General features: G+C 38.8%; 1 protein-coding gene across 3 annotated transcripts in view; it reads left to right on the forward strand.

Moving 5' to 3' along the window:
* The first annotated feature begins 471 nt into the window (after positions 1 to 471).
* Positions 472 to 20,110, forward strand: part of Radx (RPA1 related single stranded DNA binding protein, X-linked) — a 74,218-nt gene continuing 54,579 nt past the window's right edge. For all 3 annotated transcript variants that reach the window (NM_175326.6, NM_001346522.1, NM_001358686.1), the window contains exons 1-3: positions 472 to 1,243; positions 12,746 to 12,888; positions 15,149 to 15,341. In NM_175326.6, the coding sequence (NP_780535.1) occupies positions 601 to 1,243; positions 12,746 to 12,888; positions 15,149 to 15,341 (979 nt within the window). In that variant the 5' untranslated portion in view covers positions 472 to 600. The remainder of the gene's footprint in view (positions 1,244 to 12,745; positions 12,889 to 15,148; positions 15,342 to 20,110) is intronic.

Below are 20,110 nucleotides of genomic sequence, written 5' to 3' on the forward strand. Positions count from 1 at the left end.
ATTTTGTTTATATTACAAGAGCAGAAATACCACATTTCATGCTTCTTAACTACAAAACACTAATTTACTAAATACACATGACTGTGATAACGCTAACATATTTTCTTTTGCGGACCCAAGTCCCAGCATCAGGACTACAGGAGCCTCATTTTGCCACTTCCTATTTTCCACCACCTCTTGATGCTCTCCTTTCGGGGCTGGTCAGCAGCGCTTCTTGCTCCTCCCTCTGGCAGCTGCTTTATTTAGGAAACCCTGACAACCCCCCCCCCCCAACGCTTCTCTCCTCCCATGCCCGTGCTTCCCCTCCCCTCAGATGGAGTTTAGTAGGCTAGGGAGCTTATGCCACGTGCTTCTCTCATGCATCTTCCTAGAAACATTGTCTCAAAGTCTCAAAATAGGGGCTCAAAGCACAGGCGGGAAAGCTGATGCGCAGGCGTGGAATCTTTTGAGCCTGGCTCCTGGGCGGACCCAGACCAGTCCGTGCCAACAGCTTTGCGCGGCTGTCTAGAGCGTCTTTTCTCCGGGTTTTTGAGCAGGGAAAGTAAGGTTTTTTTTTTTTTTTTTTTTTTTGGAGTGCAAGGAGTTCGCGGTTACCCCACAATGTCGGGTGAGTCGGGTCAGCCTCAGCCGGGACCCTCGCACGCTGGTCTCTACTTGGAGCACCCCGAAAGGGATCAGGCTGGGGTCCCAGGTGGAGTGATACGAAGAGCTGATAGCCAGAGGCGCAGGTCCTGGATCCAAAAGGTTATTGAGCAAATAACAGGTTCCCCTAGACAGTGTGTCACCCTCTCGGAAGTGGTGCCTGTCACTGTACTGGCTGTCCAAAGATACCTTTTAGAGGATGAGCCACGGGATACAGTGCCCAAGCCTCCCCTTTACTGCTATGATGTGACAATCTCAGACGGGGTGTACCAGGAGAAGTGCTACTTAGACCCCAGCTTAAACTTTCTCGTTTATCAAAATATTCTTAAAGTTGGCATAGAGATGAGAATTTCCAGAGTCTCGTGCCTTTACAACGAGAAAAGATTGGGCCAGGGAATCCTGTGCATAGATAAGGTCCACTGTGGGGAGTCCCTAGATGTCATTTCTGTAGAAACTCCATTTAGAAACAGAGCGCATGAGGAAAAGCCAGAGAGGCCTTTAAGAGGGGGCAAGAGTCACTACCTGGCTCTGTGGAATAACGAAGATCCGTACGGAGATATTTGGAAGACCAACAAGCAACCTGAGGAATTCAATTTTAACAGTAAGTAATTGGAGTTTAGAGGCAAGCTTTTAAAAGTTTTCGAATGACTGGCAAGGTGGCACACACCAGGAAGACCCAGCATCTAGGGGGGCTGGGGCAGGAACATTGAGAGCAAATTCCAAGGTAGTCTGAGCCTCAGAAAGACATCTTGTCTCAAAAACAAACAGCAGCGGCAATAACAGCCACAAAAACAGTTAAAGAGTTTGGAAACTCATGATAACAGAAAACAAAATGCTTCTGTTTTGTTCATTACAATCTAGGGATGGGAAGGTGGGGTTCAGAGCAGTGAAACAGTCTTAACTTCAAGCAGCCTGTGTCCTCTTGGTTTGATTGCAAAGTGCCTTGACATCCCTGACTGTGATTTAAACTTAGGGTAGCAGAAAGATTGGGGACGTTGTTCTCAGGACTCCTCCTGTGATGTGTACACACACACACACACACACACACACACACACACACACACACGGTTTGAATTAATATTAGTTTCAGTCCTATTTCAATTATGATAAATGTGTAGGTTGAAGAGTGTATTGACTTCTATTTTACATAAACACGAAATATTTCCCACATTGTATGTTTTAGCATTTAACATTGGTGCAAAGGGATGTTCGGTTTAGTCAATTCATATTATTCAATTCATTTATGCCACTGAATGTAAAACCCGTGGAAGTGGTTTTTTTTTTTTTTTTTTTGAAGGTGTGATGACTGTAGAAAGGCTTTAAGTGATCATTTTTCTTGATACAGGAAGTTCATATTTCCTGTATCAGAAGTAGGAAGTCAGCCAGAAAATGGAAGTTGGTCATCAATAAACGCTCTTTTTAGTTTAAGACATGTAATTAAGACAGACGATAACACTACAAGCTGAACACATAAGAAATGGGAGTGGAAATGCCAAAAAAAGAAAAACCAGAAAAACTAAAAAGATGATAATATACATTTACTGGTTTTAGATCTGTTTGGTTTTGGAGGCAGGATCATATATCTCAAGCTAGCCCCAAACTCTGGGTCCTCTTACCTCTATCTCCCAGGTGTTGAAATTAACGGACGACTTGACTATACCTGAGAATCCAAGCCCAGATTTCCTGCATGCTAAGCAAGCACTGTACCGGTGGAACCACTTACCAAGCCACACCCCCTTTTCTCTTTATCTTGTTATCACAATTCTAAGTCACAGGGCGTCTTTCTATGACAAGCAAGCATAGCAGACTTAAACGCATAAAGATAACTGGTTCAAAAATATGTATTTATAATCATCCACTCAAAATGAGGAAAGAAAGCGTTATTCACATTTGTAGTCAATGATTGCTTAGATAGCTAAGATATAAAAGCAAAGTACCCGTGGTGTAAATGTTATTCACTTAGACTTTTAAACTTCAATTTGTAAAAGAGCAGTTGGTTTAGAAGAAAGAAATAAAGAGGGACCATCATTTATAAAAGTGTATTTGGTTTCTGTTCTTAAGAAAGTCATATTCAGTAGGTATAAAAGTGATGTTTTATTACAAAAAGCAATGTCCATGTGCTAAAAATTCAAACTGTGCATTTTAAAGTATTGTGTTTAAATCATGAGGTCTGATTGTATTAAAAGCATGGTGGTAAAATCTAGGAAGTGACTGGAATCAGGACTTCAGGTTTGCTGTGGGTTTGAAATTGTAAATGACAAAATTTGGAATTTAGTGAAATACATCTTTAACATTTGAATGCCTTAAACATCCCTATTAAACTGCCAAGCTTAGGAGTTTGGTGCACATTTTTGAAAAAATGAAATGAACTATGTAACATTTGCACATAATACATTTTAGGCATCTCTGGGGGTATTTCTATAAATATAATATTCCACAGTGTAAAAATATGATAACTTCTATAATTATACCCATGTAGGGTAATTTATTGTTTTAGGCTTCTGTGGTATTGCAAAGAGTGCCAAAAAAGTAAAATGTGTGAGTATTAATTGTATTTGAATATTTCTGTTGAAATGATGGATTCTTAGAAGTATAATTACTGAATTAAAGAATATTTCAGGTTTTTAAGTGGGTATTGATAAATTATTTCCTGAAAATTATTTTCTGAAAAATTTGCACTAATTTAAATTTAACCGCATATGTATGAGTGTCCATTTCCCCATACCTTGCTATTCTAAAATAATGTGCTTTCTCTTTATTTTATCATGTCTTCCTTTCTGGAGTTAGGAATTGAACCCAAGGTCTCTTATGTATCCTAAAAGACAGGCTTTATAGCTGAGCCACACTCTAAGCTTGTCTTTTTATTATTCATTTACTGGATTTCTTTGCTAATGGGTATTAAGTTTGTGGTTGCTGTACACTGCATATTACTTTTCTGATATCCTGTCACTTCATAGTTAACTTTGCTTATGTTCTGTGCCTTTGAATATTTTTAATTAAACTTTATCTTTACACAGTAACATGAAAAAGGTTTATCCAACCTGATCAATTGTATTCTTATATGGTCAGCTTCCATCATGATCTAGAAATTTTCAGGCATCCAAAATAGATTCAGTCTTTTTCATTCCTTGTTTATATCCTACTTGAAAAGTGGCAACTCACACTGCAACCTTACAAACATCCTTTTTTATATTTTCTACTTATTAAAAACAAAAACAAACAAAAAAACTATGATTGTCAAGCAAGCCCAGGATGGCCTTGGACTTCTTATCCCCTGCCTCTAGCTTCCAAGTGCTGGACTACAGACCGAGTGACAACCGTGGATTGTTTGTTTGGTTTGTTTTTCTGATTTTAATTTTTACACTTTGTATTTATTTGTGAGTTTGGAAGGCACGGCAGAGAACACATAAGTACCTTGATTTCCCTGTGAGTGGATGAAGGTCATGGGACAACTTTGAGATATAGGCTCTCTCCTTGCACCACCTGGATCCAGGGTGGCAAGTTCTTTTACCCACCCACCGAGTTAGCTTGCATATCATTTCTCTTACCTTCCAACCCAGGCTGGCCTGGGACACATACTCCTCCAGTCTCTGAGATTACAAGCATGTGTGCCATTATGCCCAGCTTTTTGTTTGTTTGTTTGATTGATTGACTATTATTTGCTTATTTTTATTTTATGTGTATGGGTGCCTGAATACATATATATGTACAGTGAGCATCACTGGTGTTCAAGGAGGCCAGAAGAGGGGTGTTGGATCCCCTGAAACTGGAGTTTCAGATGATTATGAACCACGTGTTTGTTGAAAGCCTGAATACAGGTCTTATGCAAGAACAACAAGTACTCTTTTATTTTTTAGATTTGCATATTTCTTTTATTTACTGATCGATTTATTGATTTTTACATCCTGAACAACTGCAGTTTCCCCTCCCTCCTCTCCTCTGCCCTCATCCACTCCCCCTTCCTTTCTCTTCAGAAAAGACCAGGCCTCTCATGGATATCAACCAGACATGACACATCAAGTTGCACTAAGACTAGGCACCTCCTCTCCTATTAAGGTTGAAACAGCACAACCCAATAGGAGGAAAGGGTCTCCAAAGCAGGCAATAAAGTCAGAGACACGCCCCTGCTCCCGCTGTAAGGGATCCCAGGAGAAGATGAACCTGCACAACTGATATATATATATATATATATATATATATATATATATATATATATATATATTGAGGATCTAGGTCAGACCCATGCAGGCTCACTTGTTGGCAATTTAATCTCTTTGAGCACCTGTGGACCCAGGTTAGTTGATCCTGTGGGTCTTTTTGTGGTGTCCTTGACCTCTCTGGGCCCTGCTCCTTCCTCCCCCTCTTCTGCAGGATTCCCCAAGCTCCCCAAGCCTAATGTTTGGCTGTCAGTCTTGGCATCTGGTTCTGTCAGTTGCTGGATGAAGCCTCTCTGATGGCAGTTGGGCTAGGCACCAATCTATGAGTACAGAAGAAGATCATTAAGAATCATGTCATTGAGAAATTTTTTTACAAGGAGGACTCAAGCGGGGAATTCATGAATTTGTCATGAAGGGGAAATATAATAGACATTGCAGGCATAATGAAGTGGGTCAGGATGGGGAAGTGGGGCTAGAAACAGGAAGGATGGGTGAAAGTGGGGAGGATACAGGAAGAGAGTACTAGGAGAGGCAACTGGAATCATAGGGAGAATCTCTGAAGAAACTCCCAAGAGACAGGGTGACCCTAATTAAGACTCCTAACAGTGGGAGATTCAAAGCCTGAACTAGCCATATCCTGTAACCAGGCAAGACTTACAGTGGAAGGATTTGTCCACCAACCCAGGCATAAAACATACTACCTACAGTTTGTCCTACCTACAAGATATGCTGGGGTAAAGGTGGCACAGAACATGTGGGAGTGGCCAACCAATGACTAGTCCCCTTTGAGACCCATGCCATGAGAGGTAACCTACCCCTGGCACTGCCTGAGGGGCTAGGACTCAGAGGCTGGATAGCCCAGGGATTGATCTAGGATAGAATCAAATACAACTGGCATGAAAAAAGGCAACAAGTCCTCTTAACCCCTGAGTCCCCATCTCTAACCCCTGGGAAATCGAACCTAGGTCTTCTGCAAGAATACCAAATACTTTCATTTGCTAAGCCATCTCCCAGGTCCTGGAGAAACTGCTTGGTTTTGCCACTGTAGAGTGAAAGCAGTCCTAGACAATATGCAAATTATTGGGTCTAGCTGTATTACCACAGGCTTTATGCAAAACAGGGAGTTATTTTATCATTTTATTTTTGATGTAGCCTACAGAACATGCTGTTCTTCTTTCTCCAGCCTCCCTCCTGCATCCTAGGATTAAGAGTATATAACACCAAATCTGGCATTTTTGGTGTGTGTGTGTGTGTGTGTGTGTGTGTGTGTGTGTGTGTGTGAGAGAGAGAGAGAGAGAGAGAGAGAGAGAGAGAGAGAGAGAGAGAGAGAGAGACTAGATATTGAGCTTGAAGCTTGCCCATGCTACACAAGCACTTTACTACTGTGATGTATCTTCACACCCCCCCCTTTTAAATTTTGAGACAGGGTCTGGCTTAGTTGCCTAGATTGGCCTTCAGCTCACTCTGTAACCCAAAGAGGTCATCTTCTTGCCCTAGACTCTTAAGTAACTGAGATTATAAACCTGAATCACCAGCCCTGGTTTTAATGTTAATTTTTAAAGCACAACTTATTTTAAAGCACAAATTTCTCCTGCCTACAAAATGTGCAGGGATAAAGAAGGAGCAGAGACTGAGGGAACAAACAACCAATGACTGTCCCATCTTGAGTCCTATCTCATGGGAGAGAGCCAACCCCTGACACTATTAATGATACTAGGCTGTGCTTGCAGACAGGAACGTAGCATAACTGTATCCTGAGAGGCTTCAACCAGCAGCTGATGGAAACAGATGCAGAGACCCACAGGCAAACATCAGGCAGAGCCTGGGGAGTCTTGCAGATGAGTTGGGGATAGAAGTGAGTAAGTCAGTGAGGTCAAGGACACTACAAGAAGACCCACAGACCTAACCTGGCACCATGGGGCTCACAAAGCCTGGGCCACCAACCAGGGAGCATGCAGGAGCTAGACCTAGACCTCCTAGACATTTGTAGCAGATGTGCAGCTTGGTCTTTATGTGGGGTCCCTAAATGGTGAATGGGGACTGTCTCTGTCCCCTGTCATTGGATCTCCTTACCCCATACTTGGACTGTCTGGTTGGGTCTCAGTTGAAGACGATGTGCCTAGAAAAACTGGAACTAGATGTCCTAAGATGAGATGGTACCCAAGGGGTGGGGGGAGAGCAATGGAGGAAGGATTTGTAAGGGTGGGACTGGGAAGAAAGGAGGGAGGGGCCTGTGATTGAGATGTAAAGTGAATAAAATAAAATAAAATAAAAAATAAAAAAGAATATGCAGCTGGAAAGTTGGCTTAGTGTGTAGGTGCAGGAGAGCTTAATTTGCAAGCATGAGGCCTAACTTTAAATCCCAGAATCCACATAAAATAAAAGGTTTGTCATAGCTTAGTACTGTAGTGGCAGAGACAGCCATGATAGACCCTATCTAAAAGGAATGTCAGAGTGATAGTACCAGACCCCTAATGTACTCCTATAATAAGGTACTCTAGCTCCTCTAATGAGCATATGTTCATATAGTTAATTCCATAACTGGTTAATACCTTATTGGTGAAAGTTACCCCACCAGTATAATTTTCCTATATATTTTTTTTGCCTCATTCTATTCTTTCTAATAATATTGATATTTACCATCTTAGTAGCATTTACATTACTATTAATAAATGTGAATGGTCTATTCAAACCTCAGAAGTATTTTCTCTGGTGTGTGTACACGTGTGTTGCATTTGTGTTGATGCAGTCGCAAATGTGCACATGTGTGTGTGTGTGTGTGTGTGTGTGTGTGTGTGTGTGTGTGTGTGTGTTTGGAGGCCAGAGGATAATGTGGGGTTGTATTCTTTAAGTGCCATTCACCATTTTAGTTTTGAGACAGTATCTCTCACTGGCTTATAACTTGTAACAGTTATACAGTAGGCAAACTGTCTGGCAAGACTGAGGAAATTCTCTGTTTCTATCTCCACCATGCTGAAAATACAAGCCTTCACTGCCATGCCTAGCTTTTTTATGGGGGTGGATCTGGGAGTCATATTTGTAAGACAAGCAATTTCCTGCTTGTGTTCTTTCCAGTCCCTCAGTTGACTTTTAAAATTCATGGTTCTGAATCATACAATAAATGTCTGATTCAGTGGGGTTAAGGTAGACCAAGTGCCTTGGTGGTAACACCGATTCAACAGAAACTACACTTTTTAAAATTCTTTTCGTTTTATTTTAATTTTTTATTGGATATTTTCTTTATTTCCATTTCAAATGTTATCCCCTTTCCAGGTTTTCCCTCAAGAAACCCCCTATACCATACTCCCTCCCCCTGCTTCTATGACGATGCTCCTCCACCCACCCATTCCCACCTCCCCACCCTCATATTCCCCTACCCTGAGGCATCGAGCCTTCATGGGACCAAGGGCCTCTCCTCCCATTGATAACCAAGAAGGCTACCCTCTGCTACACATGTGTCTGGAGCTATGGGTCCCTCCATGTGTACTTTTTGGCTGGTGGTTTAGTCCCTGGGAGCTCTGGTTGGTTCATATTACTGTTCTTCTTATGGGTTGCAAACTCCTTTAGCTCCTTCAGTTCTTTCTCTAGCTCCTCCATTGGGGACCCACTGCTCAGTACAATGGTTGGCTGTGAGCATCCACTTCTGTATATGTAAAGCTCTGGCACAGCATCTCAGGAGACAGTCATATCAGGCTCCTGTCAGCAAGCACTTGTTGGCATCTGCAATAGTGTCTGTATATGGAATGGATCCCCAGGTGGGACAGTCTCTGGATGGCCTTTCCTTCAGTTTCTGCTCCACACTTTGTCTCCGTATTTCCTCCCGTGGGTATTTTGTTCCCCCTTCTAAGAAGAACTGAAGCATTCACACTTTGGTCTTCCTTCTTCTTGAGTTTCATGTGGTCTGTGAATTGTATCTTGGGTATTCTGAGCTTCAGGGCTAATATCCACTTATAAGTGAGTGCATACCATGTGTGTTCTTTTGGGACTGGGTTATCTCACTGAGGATGATATTTTCTAGTTCCACCCATTTGCCTAAGAATTTCATGAAGTTATTGTTTTTAATAGCTGAGTAGTACTCCACTGTATACATGTACCACATTTTCTGTATCCATTCCTCTGTTGAGGGACATCTGGGTTCTTTCCAGCTTCTGGCTATTATAAATAAGGCTGCTATGAACATAGTGGAGCATGTGTGCTTATTACAAGTTGGAACATTTTCTGGGTATATGCCCAAGAATGGTATGGCTGGGCCCTCAGGTAGTACTATGTCCAATTATCTGAGGAACCGCCAGACTGATTTCCACAGTGGTTGTACAAGCTTGCAATCCCACCAGCAATGGAGGAGTGTTCCTCTTTCTCCACATCCTCACCAGCATCTGCTGTCAGCTGAGTTTTTTATCTTAGCCATTCTGACTGGTGTGAGGTGGAATCTCAGTGTTGTTTTTATTTGCATTTCTCTGAGAACTAATGATGTTGAACATTTCTTAAGGTGCTTCTCATTCATTTGATATCCCTCAATTGAAAATTCTTTGTTTAGCTCTGTACAATATTAGTGGAGCAGTGTATCTTTTTTCCAGTCTTTAATTTCAGTTTTGTTTTATACTTGTCTTTTTTAAGAAGGATACTGTTAAGATTCATGTATGTCTCTGGATGGCCTGCATATGGGATGGATCCCCAGAAAGGCCATCCAGAGACTGCCCCACTTGGGGATCCATCCCATGAACAGTCACCAAACCTAGACACTATTGTGATGACAACCTGTAATAGCACAGGGTTCCCAATGGAGAAGCTAGAGAAGGGACTGAAGAATCTGAAGGGTTTGCAATCCCATAGGAAGAACAACAATATCAACCAACCAGACCCCCCAGAGCTCCCAGGTACTAAAGCACCAACCAAAAAGCACACATGGAGGGACCCATGGCTCCTGTTGTATATGTAGCAGAGGATGGCCTTATCTGGCATCAGTGGGAGTGGAAGCCCTTGGTCTTGTGAAGTCTTGATGCCCCAGCATAGGGGAATGCTAGGGTGGTGAGTTGGGAGTGGGTGGGAATGTTGGAGTGGGTAGGTGGGTGGGGGAGCACCCTCATAGAAGCAAGAGGGATTGGTGAGGGGATAGGAGGTTTGTGGAGGGAAACTGGGAAAGGGGATAACATTTGAAATGCAAGTAAATAAAATAACCAATAAAAAATTAAAATTAAAAAAAGATTCATGTGTGTGAGGGTACATAATGGGGGATGGGCTGCACATGTGTGTACCTAATTGTGGAGTCCAGAGGTCAAGCTCAGATATTATTCCACAGAAATATGAGTATGGGTGTTTTGATTGCATATGTATCTGTGTAATACATGATTGTCTGATACCTAATACTCTGGAATTGAAGTTACAAATGGTTTTGAGCTGCCTGCTGGTGCTAAGAATCAAACCTGGAGCCTCGGGGAAAGCAACCAGTGTTCTGAACTGCTGAAGCATCTCTCCAACTCCAATAGTTTTATATAAAATAGTCTCACTGCATTTCTCTCTACAGTTTTCCTTTTTTACATGTGGGACGTTGAGAGTGGAATCTAGGGCCTTATGCATCCTATGTGGGTACTGTACCACTAAGCTAAATTCCCAGCCCTTCCAAATGTTTTATTTTTTTTTTCAGTACTGAGTATTGAATTCATAATAGTCAGTGCTCTGCAAACTGAGCTGTATTCCCCCACTCCTGATTTTATTTTATTTGGTAAAAAATAGTCATTTTTCCAAAAAAAATGTTGTTTATATATTTAGGTAACTGATGGTTTCTTCATTTCTAAGTGTATAATGTACATATCAAGTAATGAGTATAAACCACATAAACAAAAGCTCTTGAAGATACTCAATATCTTTGGCAGGCATGATGGTGCATGCCTTTAATCTCAGCCTTTTGAAGGCAGAGGCAGATGGATCTCAGAGTTCAAGGGTAGCATGATCTATAGGAGTTCCAGGCCAGTCAGGGCTACACAGAGAGACCCTGTCTCTAATACCTGCCCCCCAAAATGTACTAATTCTTAAGAATGTTAACAGGTCTTGAGACTTAAAGAATTGAGGGTTTATTGTCTAAATGTTGTATTAAATAGCAGGGGTTTTTTCATGCTTTTTTTTTGGTAATGAAGCATATTTAGTACCATAAATATACACAGATAATTCATTATCTATAATTGGCCTGTAACTATATTTTAAGTTTGAGTTTTATTCTATAAAGATTTTGTCCATTAAGAACACAAACTTGGAAAACTTTCAACTGGCCAGGTGATGTCTTTTAAATTTATTTCAGATTATAAATAAAGGAGATAATATCTGCCTCACTTAAGAATGTTCCGTGTACATTGTAGATAATTCAAACCTGATCTGTGATTTGATTATATTGAAAAAAATTACTTAATTACATAATGCCAACTATTAGGATTTCTGAGACTGCTATAAATATATTTTGAGAATTTGGAAGTAAAACTATCCATAGTGTCTTAATATATTAGAAATTGTTTTAATGAATGGTATGAATAATTAAAACAGAATTTGAACTCATTAAAAATAAAGTATAAGTGTGACTTTCTTGCGAAAATAATGAGTAGCTGATACATTTCATTGGAAATGTTTCAACAAACATTTATTATACATATATATGTATGTATAATATAAAGTATGTAATGCAGATTTGCATTTTAATATTGATATTGCAGGCTATGAAAACAACATGTAGAGACAATCGAAAGTGGAACCCCCTTTAATGATAGAAGATTAAATGGGATTTAAAATTTGAATCTTTAATATGGTGAACAGCTTTTAAACAGCTTTTGTTTTCCCTTAGGCCTGGAGATTAAAATATTTCACAATAAATTATATGGTGTATGTGAAAATAATAAGTGTTACGTGGGAAAACAGGTTGGGTGTGGAATAAGTAAGGGGTTGGTTTCCATAGAGTAGTTAGAGAGGTCATTGAGAAGGAACCCTGTGAGCAACATTGGGATAGGGAAGAAAGGAAGTCACTTCCATGTCTAAGAGGAAGACATTCCAGAAAGAGGCTAGCAAGTGAGAGAATAGAGCCATATGCACTATGTTTGGAGAAGATGGGGCCTATCTAGACAAACGGGATGTGAGGACAATACATAAAAATGTGTCAGAAACAATTCTCTATTCTGCTAGGAGTGGTAATAGTGGTGCATGTCTGTAATTTCATTGCATGTTTTGATGAGAGAGGAGTATCATGGTTATCCATTCAACCCAGACTGGGTGAATAAATAATTGTGTGTGTGTGTGTGTATGTGTCCCCGTGTATGCACAGGCTTTTTATGCAAATATAGGCTTCTCAGTTTACTTTTGACGGCTTACATGTATGGAGTCTCTGCCTACTGCATTGTCGTCCACAGGAAGACTATCCACCTCTTTTGAGATAGTGCCTCTTGCTGACCTTCAGTTCACTAATTATGCTAGTTTGGCTAGCCTATGGGCCTCAGGAAACCTCTTCCTTCGCTTTTCCTGTGCTGGGATTACAAATGTATGGCACGCATTTTACCAATGGGATCATCACATCCCCAGAGCCCCAACTTTTAATTTTTGTAAGTTAAATAAATGACTGTATTGGTTAAAGGAAACACAAATTGGAGAATATTGATAAATGGACTTAGTTCTAAGATTTTTATAATGTAATGAAATGGTTTCGTGTGGAAGAAGGAAAGTAAGGGAAAACAATGTTTTATTTTATGTAAGTGTTTATCTAATTCTGCATGGTAAGTCATATATATATATATATATATGTATGTATATATATTATATGTATATTCAGAGAACTATAAAGAACTGTGTTGTCAGGCTTTAATTTATACAGCCTAGCTGACAAGAATATGTTGCACTAGATATGGTCTGGCTACCAGATCTATGAAACTATGATGGCATAACATACATTTTTTAATCTTTTTATATTTTAGACATCAAAATAATCTCTCTCTCTCATCTTGAGTTGACTTGGAATAGCAGAAAGAATTTTCCTGCCTTGCTTGTAAGAGTCCTGCATAAATCAAAACTGCGATACTATGGAAAACCTAATAAAAAGATGATTGAGCCATATCAGGTACAAGTAGCGCAAAAATAATATATGCTCATTTAAATGTATACATTATAACATGCACATGTAAATCTCTATGGAAAAAATTGTTAGCCAGGCATGGTGGTGCACACCTTTAATCCCAGCACTTGGGAGGCAGAGGCAGGCAGATTTCTGAGTTCGAGGTCAGCCTGGTCTACAGAGTGAGTTCCAGGACAGCCAGGGCTACACAGAGAAACTCTGTCTCAAAAAAAACAAAAAAAATGTTTAAATAACATTCCACAGGTATACTTTAATAATTTTGAATGCATATACAGGTGGTTTTTTTTTTGTTTTTTGTTTTTTGTTTTTTTGTTTTTGTTGTTGTTGTTTTGTTTTGTTTTACTTCACGGTAATTTTCAAGGTGATTTTTCTCTTAAAAATTCTTTGGAATTTGGCATATAGCTCAGTGTTAGAGAACTGGTCTAACATGTGCAAAGCCATTGGTTCGTTTCCATTCCCAGCACAAGGAAATGTATTTCAAAGGAAAAAAAAAAGCTTATCTATATATGAGGCATAGGTAGCCGTGCTTTTTAGATTCCTGATCTAGCTGGTCTCTTTCTCGGTTCTTTTGTTTTCAGTCTTTTCTTTGTGCATTCTGTTACCAGCATGTAAGCAGGCTCTAGTCTGCAGTCGGACTTTTTAAAAGGAAAGCACATCTCTGGACCATCTTTGCCTCTCTTCTTTCTTGCCTTTCATTTACTTCTCAATGCAATTAGTTGGTCTTTTCTTCAATTCATAATTCACTAGTAACATTCTAATTGACACTCCACTCCCACACTCCCATCCTTTTCTGTTAACTTAGCTCTGTGCTTTATAGTGCTATGAAATCTGATATATATATACATACATACATATATATATATATATATATATATATATATATATATATATGTTTTTAACTTAATATTACACTATAGTTTTCCATGTATCAAGAGTTAGCTTAGGTGTTTTATTAACTTCAGATTGTGAAAGTTGTGTGCTTATTATGGAAACAAACTAAGAGAAAACCTAGGATATATTAAGAGAATAATATTATTCAAGATTTTAGCACTCAGAATATCTACTGTTAACATGGTTAATATTATCCTCTCTCTGGTTACTGTGTGAGCCATACATAACATTTTATATTTAAATCCCATATACACATATCTATAATGTATTACACAAATATGCATGTGTGTGTCTGTCTTACGTTTCATGCCACTAGCTTCTTCTTATTCATATTCACTAGTTTCAAATCTCAGCTGGATCATGTCTTTATGGCATTAGCTATTTGTATTATTAAAGCCTCAATTTCCTAGTCACCAAAATGGAAGTGCTGATTATAAACAGCTGATTGCAGAGCTGACATGAGGATACAATATCTTAATATGGAGAAATAGTTTAACTGTGCTTTGGTCAGATACCAAGGCCTCCATTTTAGCTATTGTCAGGGATAGTTTCTGATTCATCCTACTCTGTACCTAACATAGTATCTGGAGGGTAACATGGACTTGATATATTTTTGATGATTTAAGGAATGAATTAGCAAAAAAGAAAAAGGATCTTAGACTATAACATCATTTGAAACGAAGTTAGAAGAGCTAGAGAAAACTTGGGATACTGTTTTTTATATATAACCAGTGTTGTCCATCTTTATATTTTAAAATAGAGAACTTTATTTGTTTCAGAATACTTACTTAACCATACCCAAACCAAACAATAATAACATTGACATTAGTATTTCTTCCTGCCAAATAGTATAACAGAAATAATACCCATGCCATTTATAATAAATTCTGGGATGCCAGTATAAGTATAGTTAATGTCATCAGAGCACTGATGGGATTATGTCTTAATCAATGTCTATCTAAAATGCTGTAGGATCAGTGAATAATAGCAAGGTCCTTCAGCCTTGCAAATGATGAATGCTATGAAGGTCTTCAAAATATGAGGCTTACCTAATTCTTCTGATGACTGTATCGAGTGGTTGCTCTATAAGTAAACATAACTAAGATTTGCTCTGTGCCTTTGAAGTTTATAATCGCAGAGTAAGCTAGTTCTAACTCTGACATCCAGTATATTGTAGCAGTCTCTCTTTTAGCTTAGCAATCTTAACAGAGTTAACAATTCAGTCATTACTAGCAAAAAGTAAATTTTAAGTGTCATTTTACTGTCACTATAAGATTTCACAGATCATACATTGTGCGCCACCCATATAGATAAAAGTAGCGAATGCGACTATGCTTTTACCTTTTTTCTCTAGACCTATTTGGAGGTTGCTGACAGCTCGGGCATGGTGTCAGTGATTCTGTGGAATGCTCTGTGTCCAGAGTGGTATAAAAGTTTGAGAGTGGGCTTGGTTCTTCTGCTTCAAGATTATACTGTGAAGAAGAGCTATCCATTAAGAATCCAGCCTGACCCTGCAGATCCACAGATGAAACTCATTTCTACTATGGGTTAAGTATCTAACTAATTGTGCTCTCATAGCTATCTTGCTTATATGGCTTTGCAAACTGCCGTATCAGGCAAAAGTTTGTAAAAATTACTGAAGCTGTTAGAAACTGGCAAACTTAATTTTAAGCAGTTACTAAATTAATAAACACATTACCTTATTGGTTCATTTATTAAGAACGATTATCTGAGACATTTATTGTTGACCAACGAATGAGCTCCATTTGGGATATACTTAAATTTGATTTTGTTCAGTTTTGGTGTGTAATATTAAGTTCATCACTTGAGTACATTTTATAGTACTTTATTAAGTACTATATTACAAGGATTTCTATTAAATTAAAAATATTTTATTATTGTCTATGTGTGTATGATGTGTATTGTGAGCCTGCCTATTCCCCCATCTTCTTCTCCCCGCCCCCTCTGTGTGTGTGTATTTTTATGTGCTTGTAGAAGTAGAGGAGATCTTTGGGAGTCTGTTCTTTCCATCCACCGTGTGATCTGAGAGGATCAAACTCAAATAATCAGGTTTACATGGGAAGTGCTTTTAACCCCACTGAACCATCTTGCTGATCCTTGTCAACTTTATCATTTAATACCTTTATTTTTATTTACATAATGGACAACATTATAAATCCAGAAAATATGAATAATATTGTGTGTACTATAAAGCAGATTGTTATAAAATATTACACAATGTACCAATATATAAGCATAACCACACAGTCTTTATCTTTATACATACAGATACATGTGTAAGATGAATAAGCTTTGCAAGTGAATGACAAACACTGAGGCAGTAGTTAACCCGGGGAAGCATGGAAAAGACAAATAGATTAGGATAAAGTTTATAATCCTTAAAGTATATTTTTATAACTGTACTACTTGAAACAAAACTGAAAGAGGGAGAAAAAACAGCATGTAGTTTTTCCACATATGAGGCTTAGTTGCATTTTAAAACTCACAGTTGATTATAAAGAACTCCCAGGTTAACTTAACTCATTAATTATTAATTTTATTTTTGCTATTTAATTCTTGCTCTAAACACACACACACTTTTCCATTTGGGAGAAAATAACAGCCATCATACATCATTGCATAGCTTTATATCCTTAACCCTTCAGTAATAATATGTATTTCTAAAGATCAAGAATGTTGTAGACATCTGTGCCAGTGCATCCTTGTAATCCTGTCTCTTGGCAGGAGAAGGCAGGAGGACAAGTTCAAGGCCAGCCTTGCTCTGTGATAAGACTTTGTTTAAGAAAGAGAGAGAGAGAGAAAGAAAGAAAGAAAAAACAAAGAAAAGGGGGAGAAAGAGAGAAAGGAAGGAAAAAAGAAATGAGAGAAAGAAGGAAGGAAAAGAGAAAGAAAGAAAGAAAGAAAGAAAGAAAGAAAGAAAGAAAGAAAGAAAGAAAGAAAGAAAGAAGGGAGGGAGGGAGGGAGGAAGGAAGGAAATAAAGGAAGAAAGGAAGGAAGGAAGGAAGGAAGGAAGGAAGGAAGGAAGGAAGGAGGGAAAAGATCCCCTTGCATAATCACAGTACACTTATAAAAATCAAGAAACTTAAATTCAACACATTATTATCAAGGAACCTTTTGTTAATATTCAAATGTTGCCAGATGGAAGGACTTTTCTTATTGTTTAAGCTAGTTCTGAAACCCAAGCACTCATGAGAATTACTGTGTAGACCATCATGACATGAAATTTATTACAATCCTCCTACCTCACTTTCCCAAGTGCTGGGATTATATGTGTGTGCCACCATTCCCAGCACAGATTTTTTTTTCTAATTAGTATAATCAAAGTTTTGAGAACCAGCGTCTTCAAATGTTTAAGGAATAGTCAGGAAACTTTAACAGGTATTAGATATGCATGTATTTTTTTTTAGAGTTAGTTTTTCAGAATTTTGCACAAACTCATGCAAGATTTTTAAGTATTATCACTGGCTCATAATAATTTTTTCTGACTTGTATTTTTTGTTTATTTATTCTTTCTTTTTTATTGGATATTTTCTTTCTTTTCTTTTCTTTTCTTTTCTTTTTTTGGGTTTTTTTTTTTTTTTTTTTTTTTTTTTTTTTTTTTTTTTTTTAGTTTTTTGAGACAGGATTTCTCGGTATAGCCCTGGCTGTCCTGGAACTCACTTTGTAGACCAGGCTGGCCTCGATCTCAGAAATCCGTTTGCCTCTGCCTCCCAAGTGCTGGGATTAAAGGCGTGCACCAGCACCGCCCGACTTTATTTACATTTCAAATGTATGTATTTATTCTTAATTCTTCACCTAATTTATTAAGTTTACTTATTCACATAAAGACATTACATGGTAATTGCTTTATTAAATATGAGTCTATTTGGGAAAACCCTATGATTCTTTATTAAATTCCTTTTTTAATTGGATATTTTGTCTTTGTTTCAAATGTTATCCCTTTCCTGATTTCCCCTCTGCAAAACCCCTATCCCATTCCCCCTTACCCTGCTTCTATGAGGGTGCTCCCCACCCACCCACATACTCCTGCCTCACAGCCCTAAAGGGCCTCTCCTCCCATTGATGCCAGATAAGGCCCCTTCAGCTCCTTCAATCCTTCCCCTAACTCCTACACTGGGGTCCCTGTGCTCAGTCCAATGGATGGTTGACTGTGAGCATCCTCCACCGTATTGGTTAGGATCTGGCAGAGCCTCTCAGGAGACAGCTGTATGAGGCTCCTGTCAGCAAGCACTTGTTGGCATCTGCCATAATGTCTGGGTTTGGTGACTGTATATGGGATGAATCCCCAGGTAGGGCAGTCTTTGGATGGCCTTTCCTTCAGTTTCTGTTCCACTCTTTGTCCCTGTATTTCCATGTGTGTTCTTTTGTGACTGATTTACCTCACTCAGGATGTTATTTTCTAGATCCATACATTTGCCTGCGAATTTCGTGAAGTCATTGTTTTTAATAGCTGAGTAGTACTCCATTGTGTAAAGGTAACACATTTACTCTATCCATTCCTCTGTTGAAGGGCATCTGGGTTCTTTCCAGCTTCTGGCTATTATAAATAAGGCTGCTATGAACATAGTGAGCATGTGTCCTTGTTATATGTTGGAGCATCTTTTGGGTATATGCCCAGGAGGTATAGCTGGGTCCTCATGTAATACTATGTCTAATTTTCTGAGGAACCACCAAACTGATTTTCAGCTTGCAATCCCACCAGCAATTGAGGAGTGTTCCTCTTTCTCCACATTCTCAACAGTATCTGCTGTCACCTTAGTTTTTGATCTTAGCCATTCTGACTGGTGTGAAGTGGAATCTCAGGGTCATTTTAATTTGCATTTCCCTGATGACTAAGGATGTAAATTTCTTTAGGTGCTTCTATTAAGGAACAGAGGTGAAATTATGTTTGTGCGGCTATCTTCTTTTGGGTTTGTTGAAAGAAGATTATTTTCTTGCTTTTTCTGGGGTGTATTCCTCCTTGTGTTGGAGTTTTCCATCTATTATCCTTTGTAAGGCTGGATTTATGGAGAGATATTGTATAAATTTGGTTTTGTCACAGAATGTCTTGTTTTCTCAATCTATGGTAATTGAGAGTTTTGCTGGGTATAGTAACCTGGACTGGCACTTGTGTTCTCTTGGGGTCTGTATGACATCTTCCCAGGATCTTCTAGCTTTCATAGTCTCTGGTGAGAAGTCTGGTGTAATTCTGATAGGCTTGCCTTTATATGTTACTTGATCTTTTTCCCTTACTGCTTTTAATATTCTATCTTTATTTAGTATATTTGTTGTTCTGATTATTATGTGACAGGAGGAATTTCTTTTCTGGTCCAGTCTATTTGGAGTTCTGTAGGCTTCCTGTATGTTCATGGGCATCTCTTTCTTTAGGTTAGGGAAGTTTTCTTCTATAGTTTTGTTGATATCTACTGGCCCTTTAAGTTGGGAATCTTCTCTCTCTTCTATACTTGTTATCCTTAGATTTGGCCTTCTCATTGTGTCCCGGATTTCCTGGATGTTTTGGGTTAGCAGCTTTTTGCATTTTTCATTTTCTTCAACAGTTGTGTTAATGTTTTCTATGGTATCTTCTGCACCTGAGAATTATCTCTTCTATCTCTTGTAGTCTGATGGTGATCTATGACTCCTGGTCTCTTTCCTAGGTTTTCTATCTCCAGGGTGGTCTCCTTTTGTGATTTCTTTATTGTTTCTATTTCCATTTTTAGATCCTGGATGATTGTTTCTATTTCCATTTTTAGATCCTGGATGATTTTGTTCATTTCCTTCACCTGTTTGGTTGTGTTTTCCTGTGATTCTTTAAGGGGTTTTTCTGTTTCCTCTTTGAAGCCTTCTATCTCTTTTCTTGTGTTCTCTTGTATTCCTTTAAGGGAGTTATTTATGTGCTTCTTAAAGTCTTCTGTCATCATCGTGAGATGCGGTTTTAAATCATCGTCTTTCTTTTATGGTGTGTTGAGGTATCCAGGGCTTGCTGTGGTGGGAGAACTGGGTTCTGGTGATGCCAAGTAGCCTTGGTTTCTGTTGCTTATGTTCTTGCCCTTGCCTCTTGCCATCTGTTATCTCTGGTGTTAGATGGTCTTGCTGTCTCTGACTGTGGCTTGTCCCTCCTCTAAGCCTGTGTGTCAGCACTCCTGGGAGACCAATTCTCTCTGGGCAGGATTTGGGTATGGAGAGCTGTGACACAGGGTCTGCTCTGGGGCCCTTTATTAAATTCTTAACTATTTTGCAGAGATTGTTTAACTCTTGCTAGGATGAAATTATTACCTGAATAGTTTGCACATTTAGTACGTTATCTCATTAAATA

Source organism: Mus musculus, chromosome X, assembly GCF_000001635.26.
Source record: "Mus musculus strain C57BL/6J chromosome X, GRCm38.p6 C57BL/6J".
NCBI classification, from domain to species: Eukaryota; Metazoa; Chordata; class Mammalia; order Rodentia; family Muridae; genus Mus; species Mus musculus.